The sequence below is a fragment of the Meriones unguiculatus genome, chromosome 17 (assembly GCF_030254825.1).
Source record: "Meriones unguiculatus strain TT.TT164.6M chromosome 17, Bangor_MerUng_6.1, whole genome shotgun sequence".
NCBI lineage: Eukaryota > Metazoa > Chordata > Mammalia > Rodentia > Muridae > Meriones > Meriones unguiculatus.
Window position 1 is genome coordinate 17732061 of NC_083364.1, and position 14739 is coordinate 17746799.

Here is a 14739-nt window from a genome sequence, read left to right on the forward strand (position 1 = left end):
GCTCAGCGGCGGCCGGGCGGCCGGGCGGGCGGGCGGGCGGGCGGGCCGGTGGCTGCTGGGGCGGGACTCACCGAGCACCAGGATGGGGCCCTGCGGGCTGCAGCTAGGCTCCTTCTCCGCGCGGATCGGGCGCCACGAACCTTCCGCCAGGAACTCGATCTCGTCGGCGTCCTCACACTCGCTCAGGATCTTCGACAGCAGCCTGGAGCGGGCGGCAGGGTGGACAGGGCTGGGCTCGGGCACTGCCTCGCAGCGGGCGCAGGCCTCCGAGGGGACTCGCACCTGCTGAGCCTGCCAGCCCTGGCTACCGAGGCTGCTCTGCTTGGAGCCTTGGGGGAGGGCAGGCTGAGCCGGGAAGGACGCAGCTGGGCTGAGAACAGAGGGCAATTGAGCCCAGGCCACGTGCCCAGGGCCCAGGGCCGCTCCACTCCACCCAAAGCTAGAGCGCGCCAGGGAAGCGCCATCCAGCAAGGACCCAGGTCAACCCTGGCCAGCTCAGAGCCTGAGGCTTTGGGCCGCTGACAGCCCCGGCGGCCTCAGTCTCCTCATCAGGCGCGAAGGAGGCCCGGCTCGCACGGCAGGGTCCCTCAGCCACGCCCCAAGATGGCTCAAATGACCTGGGGGCCTCGGCTGCTTGTGCTGGCTCTGGGGCACCAAAGTGTGGCTGGTGCCTGGCAGGACGGCAGAGCCGGTGTCTGGAGTGGAGAGCTGAGCCGTCCCAAGGGGAAGAGCAAGCCTTCCTCTGTGCTGTGGAACAGGTTCCTGCCTGCCTTCTCCTCCCCCATAGAGGTCACGACCTCAGGCGGCCACTTAGGAACATCCTGAGGCTTGGACACAGCCCCTCCCTCCCCACAGCAAGGCGGCCCCAGGCCGAGGGCTGAGGCTCACCCGTCGATGATGAGCTGGCTGTAGGCTGCGGGCTTGTCGCACACGGGGCACGTCCAGGTGGGCTTCTTCTCATTCATCTGCAGGTAGAACACGGCGTCGAAGCACTGCAGATGGGCGCAGGTCTCCGCACGGCAGGGCACGGACAGCCGCATCTTCACCAGCTGTGGGAGGATGGGGGCGGGGCGCGTGAGGATGCCGCCCAGCCGACCATGCACCCGCGCCCTGGGGATCCCTGGGACTCACCGGGCAGATAAGGGACACTCGCACTCCAGTCGTGGCAATCTCGCTGTCCGGGTCCAGGCGAAGCTTCTCCTTGACTGTGAGGTGAGAGAGGAAACGAAGCATCAGCGGGCAGGGTCCCCCCTTGGCTGAAGGAGGCTGCAGGGCTCACGGGGCCCAAGCTGGTCTCCAGCTCCAGACGGCCTTTACAAGCTGGGCCTCGTGGTTCTTGACTTTAATCCCAGCACTCGGGAGGCAGAGGCACCAGACCGGAGTTCGAGGCCGGCCTGGTGTACAGAGACCCTGTCCTAAAAAACCACTTGTCACAAGTTACAACACAAAACCTGCCTTTGTGCCTCATGCTTCACCTTCCTCCCCAAGTCCCGCCTGACCTCACCCCCCACCTTCTGAAGGCAGGAGGCCCATGGACCAGGACCCTAACATCTCACATCACGATCAAGAACCCCCAGACCAGAACCTTGAACCCGGGCTGACACTGCATCCTTGCATCCTTTCCCCAGGTCTCCCGCCCACCCCCGCGAGGTGGTAGAGCAGACACCCCCCCCCCCCCCCCCGGCAGGCCTGGCAGGGAGCCTGCGCTCACCCAGGGCCTTGCAGAGCTCAGGGTGTTTGACGCCGATTGTCTTTAGCCTCTGCAGCAGGTCTGAGGAGGTGAGCTGCCGTACCAGGTACAAAGCCACGGAGTAGCTCTGTGGGCAGAGGCTGCAGTCAGGGTGCTGGGTGGGCGTGGGGCGATGGGTGCTGCGTGCGGGGAGGCGTGGCGTGTGGGGCGTGCGGGGCATGCGGGGTGGGGCGGCGGAGGCTTACCTTGCCATAGTTGCCCCAGGTGACGGTGATGCGGTTGGTGGCCGAGGACAGGTACATGAGGTGGGTGAGGTTGATGGGGCGGCAGGGCCTCTTGGGTTCCACCCCAGGCTTATTGGAGGGATAGTAGCCCTGTGGACAGAGCTGCGCTCAGCCCCAGCAGGCCCCCTTACCCGTCCACGTCCCCGGGCTCCCCAGGCAGCCATGCTCGCTCACCGGCACTGAGCAGTAGCTGTGGTTGACCTTCACGGCGATGTTGGGCGGATACTGGTCCTCCTGTGGACAGCTGGTGTCCGAGTAGCAGATCCTGGGGAGACAGTGGGACATGGGGCTGTGGGGGACACAGGACCCAGGGGCTGAGGGGGAACGAAGGACACGGGCTGTGAGACACGCAGCAGGAGAGTTCTGTGCAAACCCCAGCAGTGACGGCGGCGGTGGGGCCGGACACACGTGTGAGTGTGTGGAGGGGAGCAGGCGGGGCTGGCGTGTTCTCGTACCTCAGCACCACCTGCACAGCTTTCACTCCAGGCTGCAACTCCCTGTGGGCAGGGCACAGGCAGGAGTCAGGGACCGTGTCCACCACCCAGGAGCCCTCCCCATGGCCAGCAGGTGAGTAAGTGGCCACAGAGCCCTGGGACTCCCGCCTGACAGGGCAGGGACGGTCACGACTGCCAGGCAGGCAGTGGGCAGGAAGGCCCACTAGAGCATGGCGCACGCAGATGTCAGCGTGGCTGCCAGCGGGCAGGGCTTCACCAAGAGGGCGGGGCTTCGCTGGGCACCCCCACAGCAGGCTCACCCACACCCATCGCGCCCAAGGGACCCTGGGTGCCATGTGCAGACACGCGTAGCTGGGGAGCTCCCTAGCCCGAGCCTGTGGGTATCTCGGCCTGGCACAGGCAGGCACATGCACTGGGGCGCTCGTAGTGGCCACACCTGGAGTTGCGGATCATCTCCACCTGCCGAGGGGTCAGCGCGAAGATGCATGGGCTCTCCTGCAGCTTCTCGGCGCTCTGTGGGACTGAACAGACGTGGGTCAGGCGGCCTGGCTGCACCTCCCCGGGCGCAGGCATGGAGGACAGCCCTCTTCCCGGGGGAGTCAGGGGACAGGTCCTGGCCCTGCCCGTTCCAGGTCCCTTTAAAGCCAGGAGTCCCAAAGGCAGAAGGGGAGCAGTCTGTGTCTGTGGACACCTCTTCATCTGCAGTCCAGTCTCCATCAGCCAGCGTGGTCCCACAGCATACCGGGGGCCTACTGTGCACGAGGCCCAGGCCCTTCCCTAGCGGACATGTGACACAGCGGCTACCGCGAGTGTGACAGAGAGGAGGCATCAGGCCGTGCCTGCCACTCCAGTATCAGGAGGCTGAAGCAGAAGGATCTCGGGTTCAAAGCCAACCTGGGCTCCAGGGCGGGGTTGAGGGCACAGCTGTGGGGAGCAGGCCCGAGTTACTCCCAGCTCTGCCAAACCAGCTTGGCCTGGTCTGGTGGCATCCTCTGCCCAGCCATGGCTCTGGCAGCAGATGAGGACCACAGCAGCCCACGACATGCTGTCACAAGAACGGCTGCTGCGGGGTGGGCCTGGCCTGGAGCCTCCTAAACCTCAGGCTGTGGGAACAGAGGCGGACTGGGCAGCGGGAGCTGGAGGGGCTGGCTGAGGGGCCAGTCACACCCGAGGCCAGCCCACAGGTCCCTGGGCGACGGCAGGCTGCAGCGATGCCACAGGGCCTGGGGGACGCCACAGGAGCCTGGCAGGGCCACGGCAGGCACCAGAGCCGGCAGGGGCTGGGCAGGAGGAAGAGGCCCACCTACCCTCCAGGGAGGGGCACTCTGTGTGGGGGGTCCAGGCTGCCTGGTGACACACTGCTGTGGAGGCCCACACCCCAGCAGCCCTGTCCCACCATGTGCTGCTGGGGGGGGCCACAGAGCTCCCCAAGCCAGGGCCTCCGCCATGGCTGCCGGATTTCTCAAGCTTCCAACAGCAGGAACCACCGCCACACCAGCAGGGGACTCAAGGCCTCAGCGGCCTTACTGGAGCACCCCGCCCTGCGACCTCTACGGCCACTGTGGTGCTCACTTTAGAGCCCAGCCTGGCCTTGAACCTGCAATCCTCCTCCTGGACACGGGACAGCTGTGCATTCTCCGACCCCGTTCCCTCCTCCAGAGCGTTCCTCTAGCATGTCTGTCTGGTACAAGGTTATCCCCAAGGCCCAATTACAGCTGCAGGACCACAGGCAGGCGGAGGCAGTGCATGCCTTAACCCCAGCCAGGGCTACACAGGGCAGACCTAACCGTCGGGGAGGGGCGTCCAGCCCCTGCAGCCCCTGGCAAAAGCCGCCCGAGCCTGAGGAGGTGACAAAGGTCCTGAGGGGTACCCAGAGCTGGTCTAGGTTGCTCTGCATCTCCTCGGGGCCGCAGTGCCCACCTGCAGGCCTGGGGACCCCATGGATATGCAGGCCTGGGCCCTGAGCACCCTTGTCCCAGTCCTCTACCTGCTCAGTCGCCCTGCCTCAGGCATGTGGGGCGATGGCAGAAGTGATCTGTGGCTTCCTCAGGCTCTGTGCCTGCCCTGTCCAGAGTGTGGGCCTCCACCCACTGCCCATGTGGCCCAGAGAGAAAGTGAAAGTAGCTGACGGTGGGGGAGAGGCGGAGCAGGGCTGCTGTGTGTCGACCAGGCCGGCCTCCAACTCACTGAGCCCCACCTGCCCCTGCCTCCCCAGTGCTGAAATTACAGGCCTGTGCCACCACATCCTGCTGACCGTGTCGTATGATTAAGCCCGGCTTAGGCTCAACTTCAATTGTGCTGCCTCAGTTTACCGAGTGCTAGGCTTAAAGGCATGCACTACCACTGCCTGGCTAAGGTGGCCAGGGTGTTTAATATGGGCCTTGAGCATGGGGAGGGCCAAGGCCAGCAGCGGTGGGGGCCAGCATGCTTCCCGAGAGCTGTCACAGGACAGCATGGTGGGCCTGCATGTCACCTGGCTACTGTCGGCTCCAGGTCCCCAACAGACACCCTAGCCTGCCATGCTGGGTCCTGAGTCGGGTCAGCACGGAGACAGGAACTGAGAAAAAGGGCTCCCCCCAGTACGACTGTGGGGCACACAGCCAGGTGGGGACGTAGCCAGGTACAGAGCACCACAGCCCGTGCCAGGGTGGTCAGGACCAGACAAGGGCAATCCCCTTACCTGCACTACTGGCCTGCCCAAAATCTGTGGTCTGAACCATCCAGGCCCAGCTGTGGTATCAGAGAGCAAGGCACAGCCCAGCGGTAGGGAGGGAGAAACAGGATCATTTTTGGCTATGTAACAGTTTGGGCCAGCCTGGGCTACCTGAGCCCCTGCCTCAAAACACCACAGAAAGCAGCATGCAAAAGGTAAAGGAAACAGCAGGCAGGGGCAGTGTTGGAAGGGAGCTATGGCGGACGTCATCTGGGCCGGGCGTTGGGGGTGTCCTTGGAGACATCATAGTGCGGGAGGTCGAGGTGGGCCATATGGAAAGGCCCTGAAGAAAGACCCCGGCGGGCTTTCTCACAGTGCTCTCTGAGACAGCAAGCGCCATGGGGCTGAGGCTAGACGAGTTCTGGGACAGCCTGGAATACTGTGAGCCCTGCCTCAAAAACTACATCAACAAAACAAGAACTACAACCAGGGAGCATGGACCTATGCGGACAGCAAGGGGCTGACGTCCCAAACACCAGCAGCTCAGGTCACCCAGGCAGGTCCTCAGGTCCAGGCCCCACAATGGCCTCATTCCACCCAGACGATGCTCAGGACGCCCGCGTGAAACCACCTCTCAGGAAGCCCTCCAGCTGCTCAGGGGACATGGAGCCCTGGGGTAAGGGACAGAACGACACCTCCCTCCCTACCCAGTCTTACTCCACTGTCACTTGTGTCCTGGGTGCAGACAGGAGAGTCTGGGTCCCAGGTCCCCAGACCTAAGCCAGCTCTGCTGTGATCAGCAACTGTTACCTACCTTGGGCCTGCCTAGCCAGGGAACGGGCAAAGAGCAACACAGACCCCCCAAGCAGGGGGTGCGGGATACAGCCTGGGGGCCAAGGGCTGCTGTGTGTCCTTGGCTGAGTCCCTTGCCCTCTCTGGTCACAAGCCCTCCCTCCACGGCTGTCAGTGGCCCAGGTCTGCAGCTGTTCTGGTTCCCTCCTGCCCTCCCCCTCCGGGTGCTCTCAGGTGATTTATGGGTCTGTCTGCCTGGCGCAGGCTGAGCGGTTGGCGCTTCTGGGGAAGCCTACAGGATTGTGGGGCTTGTTCTGGTCCGGGCAAGGATGGCCACTGTGAACTGGCCTCACGGGGCTCGTTCTGGGAAAGGCCAGGGTGGGGCAGGCGTGTGAAACCCTGGTTTTGGAGCTTGAGGGAATCATGGCCTTAGGCGTAGATCAGCGTTCTGACCCAGTAGCCCTTCAGGCTGTGGGGACCCAGGGAAGGGGGTGCCCTGGGGGAGAGGCAGGCAGGGCGGGCTAGACCTCTTTGTTCAATCTGCTGGTATAGACAGGGGAGCATGCTCTCCCGGAGATCAGGTGACCAGGGTCCCTGGGGGCTAGGGGCACAGTGATGCATTGTGGGGCGGAGTGACGGCTGGCTTACTCTGCAGGAAGGAAGCCTGCCATGCAGGCGGGGAGGCCAGGGGGCTAACCTCCCGGCACTGGGGTCTTCCTCAAAATGGCACCCAGTCAGCTTGGCCCGAAGGATCCCAAGGGCTGTGGAAACCTGGGGGAGGCAGGCTTGTGGCACTTGGAGCATGACAGGAAGGGCAGGGTGGGCAGGCCAGAAGGCTCTGCCAAGAACCCCCAGCAGCACCATGGGGGTCAGAGGGGAGGATGGAGCCACTGATGGGCGGAGCCTCAGCTGAGGGGGTGGGGCCTCAGATCACACCACAGGGCAGAGGTGCTGCTGTGGGTTACCCTCCAGCAGCTCCAGTTTAAACACAGCACCCCCCACCAAGTCCCAGGAAAAGGGGGACATGGCCGTGCTACTGTAGAAGGGTGCCACCCAGGGTGGCTGGCAGAGATGGAAGGAAGTCTCTGCCAATGCCAGGCCACAGGCGGAGAGGGCCCTGGGCACCATGTAGACTGACAGAGGAACTGCTCACCTCGAGGCCTGGCCCCTGGGGTTTAGGCAGGAGAGACAATGGGGGACGAGCTGTCTCTAGGGACACTGGGAACCTGAGAAAGCCTCAGGTCCCGTCTGTGGCCCATTAAAGGGCCAGCACCTATTGCCCGTCAGCACTGCTCAGGCGCACAGCTCAGGGCGGCATCTGCGGCCACACGCGCTGCGGGAGGCCATCCACGCCCCCACAGAGCGGACGGGCATCCGACCGGTCTATGCTGCCTGATCCCGACAGCTTAGGCCTGTGGGGAACACAGCTAGCCCCACTTACATCTGCCTTTCTTTTTATGAGTTAGGGCCTCATGTAGCCCAGGCTGGCCTTAAACTCCCTCTGTAGCTGAGGATGACCTTGAACTGCTCCTCTGCATCTGTTCCCCAAAGGCTGGCATAACCAGAACTGGCCACCATGCCCAGATTTTTTTCTTTTAAAACTCAGTCTAAGCCTGGCGTGGTGGTGCAAGCCTGTGATCCCAGCACTCAGGGAGGGAGATGCAGGTGGATCACTGTGAGTTCGAGGCCAGCCTGGTCTACAAAGCAAGTCCAGGACAGCCAGGGCTGCACAGAGAAAGCTTGTTTCAAAAAGCCAAAAGTAAACAAATACATGAGCAAGTAGGTAAATCAGTCTATTTGCCCAGTCTAGCCTCAAAATCATGGCAATCCTGTTGCCTCGGCCACCTAGGCGGTGGGACGAGAGGCCTGTGCTGGCACTGGGCGCTGCAGATGGCACCCGGGACGTCGTGCATGCCAACAAGTGCTGTCTGTGCTCACGCGCAAGATACACACTCCCAGCCATTGCTTTTTTTCCTTTCAAAAAGCAGTCTTTGTAGCCCAGCCTAGCCCAGAACTCACCATCCTCCTGCCTCAGCCCCCAAGTGATGAGATGGCCAGGGTGAGCCACCACGGCCTCCCCGTGGCCCATTTTAAGCTGCTAGGGATGGGGCCCAGGGTCTGAGCCTGCTGGGGGGCCTCCCGGACGCCACCCGGCACTCACCCAGTTCGGTGGGCTTCAGCAGCTCGTCCAGCATGTTGAAGAAGGGCAGCTTCACCAGGCGCACCTCAGGCTTCAGGGCCTTGGCGGGCAGGCGCCCCAGTCCATTCAAGTATTTCCCGTACAGCACGGGGTAGTCCACGGCGGGCGCCGACAGGGGAGTCCTGGGCACGGCGTGCAGCGCCAGGGGGTCCAGGGGCCTCGGCGCCTGCGGGCCCGGTTCGGAGCTCTTCTTGGCGTAGCGCGTCTCGTACAGCTCCTTGATCTTCTTGAACAGCTCGGGGCTGCAGTCGAACTGCACCAGCTGCAGGGCCCTGGTCACCAGCTCGTGCTTCAGCCCGCTCTTGCTGCGGCCCACGAAGCCCAGGAGCATCTGCAGGTCTGACACGCGGAAGCTCATCACCATGTTCTGCGAAGGGCAACCGCGGCAGCTCTCAGGGGCGGGCGGGCGGGCCTCCGCCTGCCGCCCCTCCCCCGCAGCCACCCCGCCCAGGCTCCTCTTCTGCTGGGGGCATCCATGGGACAGAAGGACTGCCCCGGCCATCCGCCCTGGCAGTGCTAGGCGCGCTGCACATCCTCGGCCATCCTCCTTAGTTAGACCGCCCTGCTGGGCCGGCTCGAGCTTCACTTTACCAGAGAAGACCGTGTCGGGACCGAAGGCCTGTGAACCTCTTTACCCTGCTTCCTATGAGCGCTGTCCCACACTAGGTATGGCCTGCTGGTCTCAGGCAAGGCCCCAAGCGCCACGGAGAGCACCCCCAGGCGCCACCAGGGTACCCAGGAGCATAATGGGCCTACACGGGATACCTGGCCCATGAAACCAAGCTGGTGGACACTGTGACAAAGAGGACGCGCAGGTCCTTCAGGGCCAATGAAACCAGTCAGAGCACAGGGGATCCCAGAGTGTGACCGGGGCCCTCGGCAGGTCGCCTGCACTCATGAAACCTGAGCATGGCAGGTCTCCACAGATGGAAGCACCAAGCACCCCTGAGAGACAGGCCAGTCGGGCCCTGGGGCCGCTTATGTTAGGTCCTGGGGCTGGACTGGACTGAGTGAAAAGTGGAGGCAGAAAGGGGCTTCCACAAGACTGGAACTGTAGCCTGAGTGGGAGGAGAGGATGTGGGCAGCGGCCTAGGCCATGAGCCCCAAAGCAGACTGCATGGCACAGAAAGGGCTCCTGACCAGCCAGGGCTCTGAGCCCCACGGATCCAGCCCATTTGGTGTCTGCCTGGTCACTTGGGGCACATGGTCCTTGTGACCAATAGCACTGTCCCAGGGAGCCCTAAAAACACCTGGGACTTGGGGTGCCAATACTACAGCATGGCTAAGGCTGTCCTATACAACAGGGTGGGCTGGAGTTTGTCCTTGTGGCTACCAGACTTCCCAGACCTCTGAAGGACTGCAGAGGAGCCCCAACTCTCCAGGGACCCAAGGCGTGAGGCCCTCAGGTGCCCCCACTGTGGCCTTGACTTCCTACCTCATGCGGGGACAAACAATTCTTAGCACATTCGTACCAGAACAAGCCCAAACCCCTCAGCCTGAGGAGAGGGTATAGTGATGTGGGAGCCCGTGATGGTCCAGCCAGAGCCAGGGGGCTTTGTGGCCCTGGTGGATGGCCAGGAGTCCATCACCCAGGACCCTGGCAAGCATCCCAGCAGCCAGGTCACTGCCATATGGTCTGGGTCAGGTTTCTCCGCAGCTGCCATGGCCTGCGCAGCCTGCTAGGGACAGCAGGCAGCAGACAGACCACAGGAAGAAGCCTCCGTCCCAGCCCGGGGTGCACTTCCCGCCCTGGCACAGGCTACCAGGGCCGAGTTTCTGGCTTCTGGAGCCTTCACCTTAGGGCGTGATGGGAAGCAGCAACTCAGATGGAGGTGGCTGCACTGTGTCACTAGCCCAGGCTCTTCAGAAAGCTGAGGTGACCCCTGACACAAGGCAAAGGATGAACGCTTCGCCCAAGCCTGCTGAAAGGACTTCTCCACTCAGGAGAATGGTCCACAAACACCAGGACTGCCTCCCATGAGCCCCAGTGGACCCCGAAAGACAGAAACTCTGTTGTGGCAGGCTGGAGGAAAACGGGAGGCGTCTCCCTCATACTGAAGGCACTGTGAGTGGTTGTGACAGGAGGGAGCCCCTCTGGAGCTGCCAAGGTTCACCATTACAGAGCTTCACAGAAGGGTCAAGTTCACAAAACGGAGATGGGGGTGGGGGTCCAGCCAGCAGAGGGTCAAGCAGAGGTCGTCAGCTTGTATTTCAAGGATCAAGACAGCAGAGAAGAGATCGCAGTTCCTGCCGCTGAGGAGGGAGGAGGGGACAGAGGCTTGGCCTCGCGACAATGCTCCAGGATGCCGAGAGGAAGACTTCAAGCAGCAAAACTGCGCCTCAAACCTGTGTCGTTCACATGTCTCCTCTCAAAGCTCTATTTTCCAAATGGCGTGAATGAATGGGGGAAAAGAGGAGTATTTATTTTGGTTTTTTTTGAGACAGCGTTTCTCTGTCTAGCCTTGACTGTCCCGGACTCACTTTGTAGACCAGGATGGCCTCGAACTCACAGTGCTGGGATTACAGGTGTACGCCACTGCAGCTGGCGTAGGGGTACTTTTTCATAAGAGCCTCTAGAATGACCCTAAGGGTCCAAGTGTGGAGGGAAGAGCCACGTAACAAGAGAGCAAGGAAATAGGACGGGGGGCAATCAGGCCCTTAAGGGTGGAAAGATGCCTAAGGGGCACTGAGGTACAGCAGTAAGTCAGGAGCAACAAGTAAGCTGCAGCCTGCCTGGGAGACAGCACAGCACTGGATGCAGGCTCTGCTGAGCCTCGCCTCAGGAACTTTTAATGGGGACTCAAGTTGGGTGGAGGCACAGAGCCCTGGTACCTTAATGCAGAAATGGGGGGGGGGGACCACAGGCCTGAACAGTCCTCCCCTGGAGTCCGTCAATGTCCTGTGAGGGGAAAAAGCGGGGTGGGTCTGGTGGGCTACGGCGGGGAGCAGCGAAACCCCACAAGATGACTCACCAGGATGTAGAGGTTACAGATGGGGTACAGAGAGGGACAGGATCACTGGAGGGTGAAGTAAAGAGGTAACCCACGGTGGGCAAGCGAGGAGAGGGGATCTAGGGCTCAGAGTCTCCAAAATCAACCTGGGCACACAGAGTTGGGCTGAGTCTGACTTAGTCGGTAGTGGGAGGTGTCAGACAGGCCCCCGAGAATCAGAGGACTTGTGGCAATCCCTGCAAACCTTCCCCATGCTGGCCTGGAGGGGAGAGAAGATGGGGGCAACCCGGGCCTGAGTCCTACTCGTTGCCTTGGAAACGCTATGGAGAAGTCACTCTCCGCATTCCTCGGGCTTGCGAGACCACACGGGGACCCCCAGTTCCGTCCCAGTGGAGCTGTCCCAGAGGAGAGGACAGTGCCTGCACGCGGAAGCCGCGTCCCTACACCGTAGGGACCCCAGCCCGGGTCGGCAATGGAGTGACAGCAGTCGGCGGGGACAGCCCGGGAGGGTGCAGGCGACCCCGCCCCCGGTCTCCCCGCCCCCCGCCCGCAGCCTCAGCCCGCGTCCTGGTCGCACCACCGCCAGCCCGCGCCGCCACAGCCCGCACCGCGCCCCCCCCAGCTCACTGCGAGACGCCGTCCGCACCGTGACAGCCGCCCGCCCCGGCCCGAGCCACCGCCGCTCACTCACTTTGGCCTCCACCAGCTCTGCCGCCATCTTGGCCACTAGCGTCCCCCGCGCCGGGAGGCCCCAGCCGTCGCGTCACGTGACGGCGCTCGACTGTAGGGCGGGGCCTGCGCGAGAGCCAATGAAAGACAGCGCCGGCTCCTCCCTCCACGCCCCCGCGTCCGAGAGGCGGGAGGAGGCGACGTACGCATGCGCGCCCCGGCGCCACCGCCCGAGGATCTGTCCAATCGTAAGGGACAGCCGCCAAGCCCCGCCCCCGCAGTTATTTTTCAAGGCGCCGGCCGCCGCCACGCCCACTCCGGGCGGAGCCTGGCTTCTTAAAGAGGTAGCGGCCCTCTCCGCCGCCTCATTTCTCCTCCGCTGGCGGGACGCGCGCCTACTCTCCGCCGGCTTTAGGGAAACATCACGTTTGTTTATGCGTTTGGCGCGCGCCTCTGTGAGAGTCAGAGGGCGGCGCAGGAAAGTGGCTTCTCTCCCTCCACCACGGAGACCTCAGGGATGAGCCTCCGGCCGGGCTGGGCAGCAGGCGGCAGGGCGCCAGCCAGCCATCGTGCCGTGTGCCCTCTCGCTGGCCCCAAGGCTTCCTGCCTCGTCTGCAGATTCACTCGCTGTGACAGCCAGATCAGTGTTTGTGTTCCGACGCGGTCTCCGTAGCCCTGGCTGTCCTGGGCTCACTCGGTAGGCCAGGCCGGCCTCGAACTCCCGGAGACCCGCCTGCCTCTGCCTCCCGGCGTGCTGGGCTTGGAGCCCTGCCTAACCTTGCGTCGTGAGGAGGAGCCTGCTGTTTTCGTTGGCTCAGTGCCACGCTCCTGTGGTCTTTTTATTTAACGCGCGTGTGTTGGGGACACACGCGCGCTCGTGGGCTCGGGGAATCGGAGGCAGAGCCTCGGGCTCCGAGGCAAGGGCGGGCGGGCGTGGCTGGGCGCGCTCCACGGCTCCCAGGCGGACCTCGGAGGGCGATTTCCTGTAGTTGTTTTCTGCTTCAACCACGTGCGAGTCAAGTGAGCCGCGGGGATCGAACCCCCGAGGGCGAGGCTCGCGAGCCATCACCTGTGCCCGCCGGGGCCAGCTCACACGCCACAGTGGCCTCCCAGCCACCCGCAAGCCCCACCCTGCTGCCCGGCCTTCCTGGCGGGGCGGGGCGGCCACGCCCACGCCCCGCCCCGGCGCTGCGGAGGCCCCGCCCCCTCTGCCGCCTCTTCAGGGGGGCGGGACCATGCGACGCCCAGCGCCGGTGGGGGGCTCTTAAAGGAGTAGGCGCTGCCCGCGTGGTGCGTGTGATGGCTCCTGCTTAGGCCGCGGTTTTGGAGGAAGGAACGGCTGGGGATGAACGGAGCGCAGCCGGGCAGCTGCGGCTGCTCCCTGCGTGCGGCAGCTGGCAGGTGCGGGCCTTCCTCAGCTCCCATCTGCGTTCCGCGTGCCCACGGCGGGCCTGCTCTGAGGCGCGCCGAGCACAGCCCCCAGACTGCCCTTCAGGCAGCTTGTTTGAGGCTAGTCTGGGCAATAAAGACTTTGTGTCACAGAAAGAGGTTTTTCTTTCCCTCCTGTGCCTTTTGGCGCGCGCGCGCGCGTGTGTGTGCATGCTAGCATTCAGGTCACTTCTCTGCAAGCCACTCAACCCCTCCTCTTGTCCTAACTACATTTAAAAAAAAAAAGTTTCTTAGCTCTGTACCATCCCTGACCTCTCGCTAGCAAAAGCTCTGTGCGGCTCCTCAGTCCCCACAAGATGGAGAGGAAAAACTATTCTTCTGAGATTGGGTCTCATGAAGCTTAGGCTTGTCTGGAAATCCCCCAGTAACCCACCGTGTAGCCTTGAATTTCTGATTTTCTGTCACCCACGCGCTAGCACGACAGGCGTGGATCACCACACCTTATTTCCCTGACCTGAGGGTGAAGCAGGGGTTCCATGTGCCAGGCAAGCCTCCAGCAAGGTTTACTTATTTTATGTGTATGTGTGTTCTTCCTGCACGTTTGTGTACGTGAGGGCTGCCTACCGAGGTCAGAACCCCCAGAACTGGCTACAGATGGTTGTAAACTGTGTGGGTGTTGGGAACTGACCCTGAGTCTTTGCCAGAATCTGCCCTAACCACCGAAGTGTCCCATGGATGAGGCACACATAGCCCGCCTCCTCTAGCCTGTTCCTCTTTTCTTTTCTCTTTCTTTCTTTCCTTTCTGTTTGTATTGGGTTTTTTTGTTGTTGTTGTTTTGTTTTTTCAGACAGGGTCTCTCTGTGTAGCCCAGGCTGGCGTTGATCCACCTGCCTCAGCCTCCCTAGGATTAAAGGTGTGGGCCACCACACTCCCAGTGTACTCCCTGGATCAGGGTTCTCTCTCTGGCTTATCTCTGTAGTCTGCTGGGCTTAGAGCTGCGTGTTTACAGCAGGCTAACCTTGCGTTGTCAGGAATTCACCTGCCTCAGTCTGGTAGCTCTGAGATGATGGGGAGCCACAGTTCTCTTGCTCCTGTAAACCCACAGCATAAGAGGAGTCCATTACAGGGTAAGGTGGGGCACGGCCAACAGAAGTGAGAAGGGACCATTCAGGCTACTGTGGGCTTCATTTTCATTTATTGATTGAGTGGTTGACTGGTTTTTTTGAGACAGGGTTTCTCTGTGTAGCCTTGGCTGTGCTGGACTCACTCTGCAGACCAGGCTGGCCTGGAACTCAGGTGTGTGCCAAAGCTGGATGGAGGCACATGACTTTAATCTCAGCACTCGGGAGGCAGAGGCAGGTGCATCTCTGAGTTCAAGGCCAGCCTGGTCTACAGAGAGAGTTCCAGGACAGCCAGGGCTACACAGAGAGACCCTGTCTCACAAACAAACCAACAAGCAAAAGGTGTGGCTCAGCACTTTCCTAGTGCTGGTTTTTTTTTTTTTTTGAGAGTCTTGCAATTGTTAGAAACAATACTATACCTGTCACATTCCAAACGTAGGAAGAAGGGAGGCAGAGGCAGGTGGATCGCTGTGAGTTCAGGGTCAGCCTGGTCTACAAAGTTCAGCACAGCCAGGGCTACACAGAGAAACAAACA

At 62.1% G+C, this 14739-nt stretch overlaps 1 protein-coding gene across 1 annotated transcript in view; it reads right to left on the minus strand.

The window, feature by feature from the left end:
* The window catches only part of Pias4 (protein inhibitor of activated STAT 4), a 15116-nt gene extending 3249 nt beyond the window's left edge, over positions 1–11867 (minus strand). The window contains exons 1-10 of the mRNA XM_060371150.1: positions 11717–11867; positions 8036–8441; positions 2866–2950; positions 2430–2471; positions 2149–2239; positions 1936–2064; positions 1712–1817; positions 1132–1205; positions 889–1049; positions 72–202 (exon numbers count right to left, since the gene is read on the minus strand). Of these exons, the coding sequence (XP_060227133.1) occupies positions 72–202; positions 889–1049; positions 1132–1205; positions 1712–1817; positions 1936–2064; positions 2149–2239; positions 2430–2471; positions 2866–2950; positions 8036–8441; positions 11717–11743 (1252 nt within the window). The 5' untranslated portion in view covers positions 11744–11867. The remainder of the gene's footprint in view (positions 1–71; positions 203–888; positions 1050–1131; positions 1206–1711; positions 1818–1935; positions 2065–2148; positions 2240–2429; positions 2472–2865; positions 2951–8035; positions 8442–11716) is intronic.
* Positions 11868–14739: the final 2872 nt, after the last annotated feature.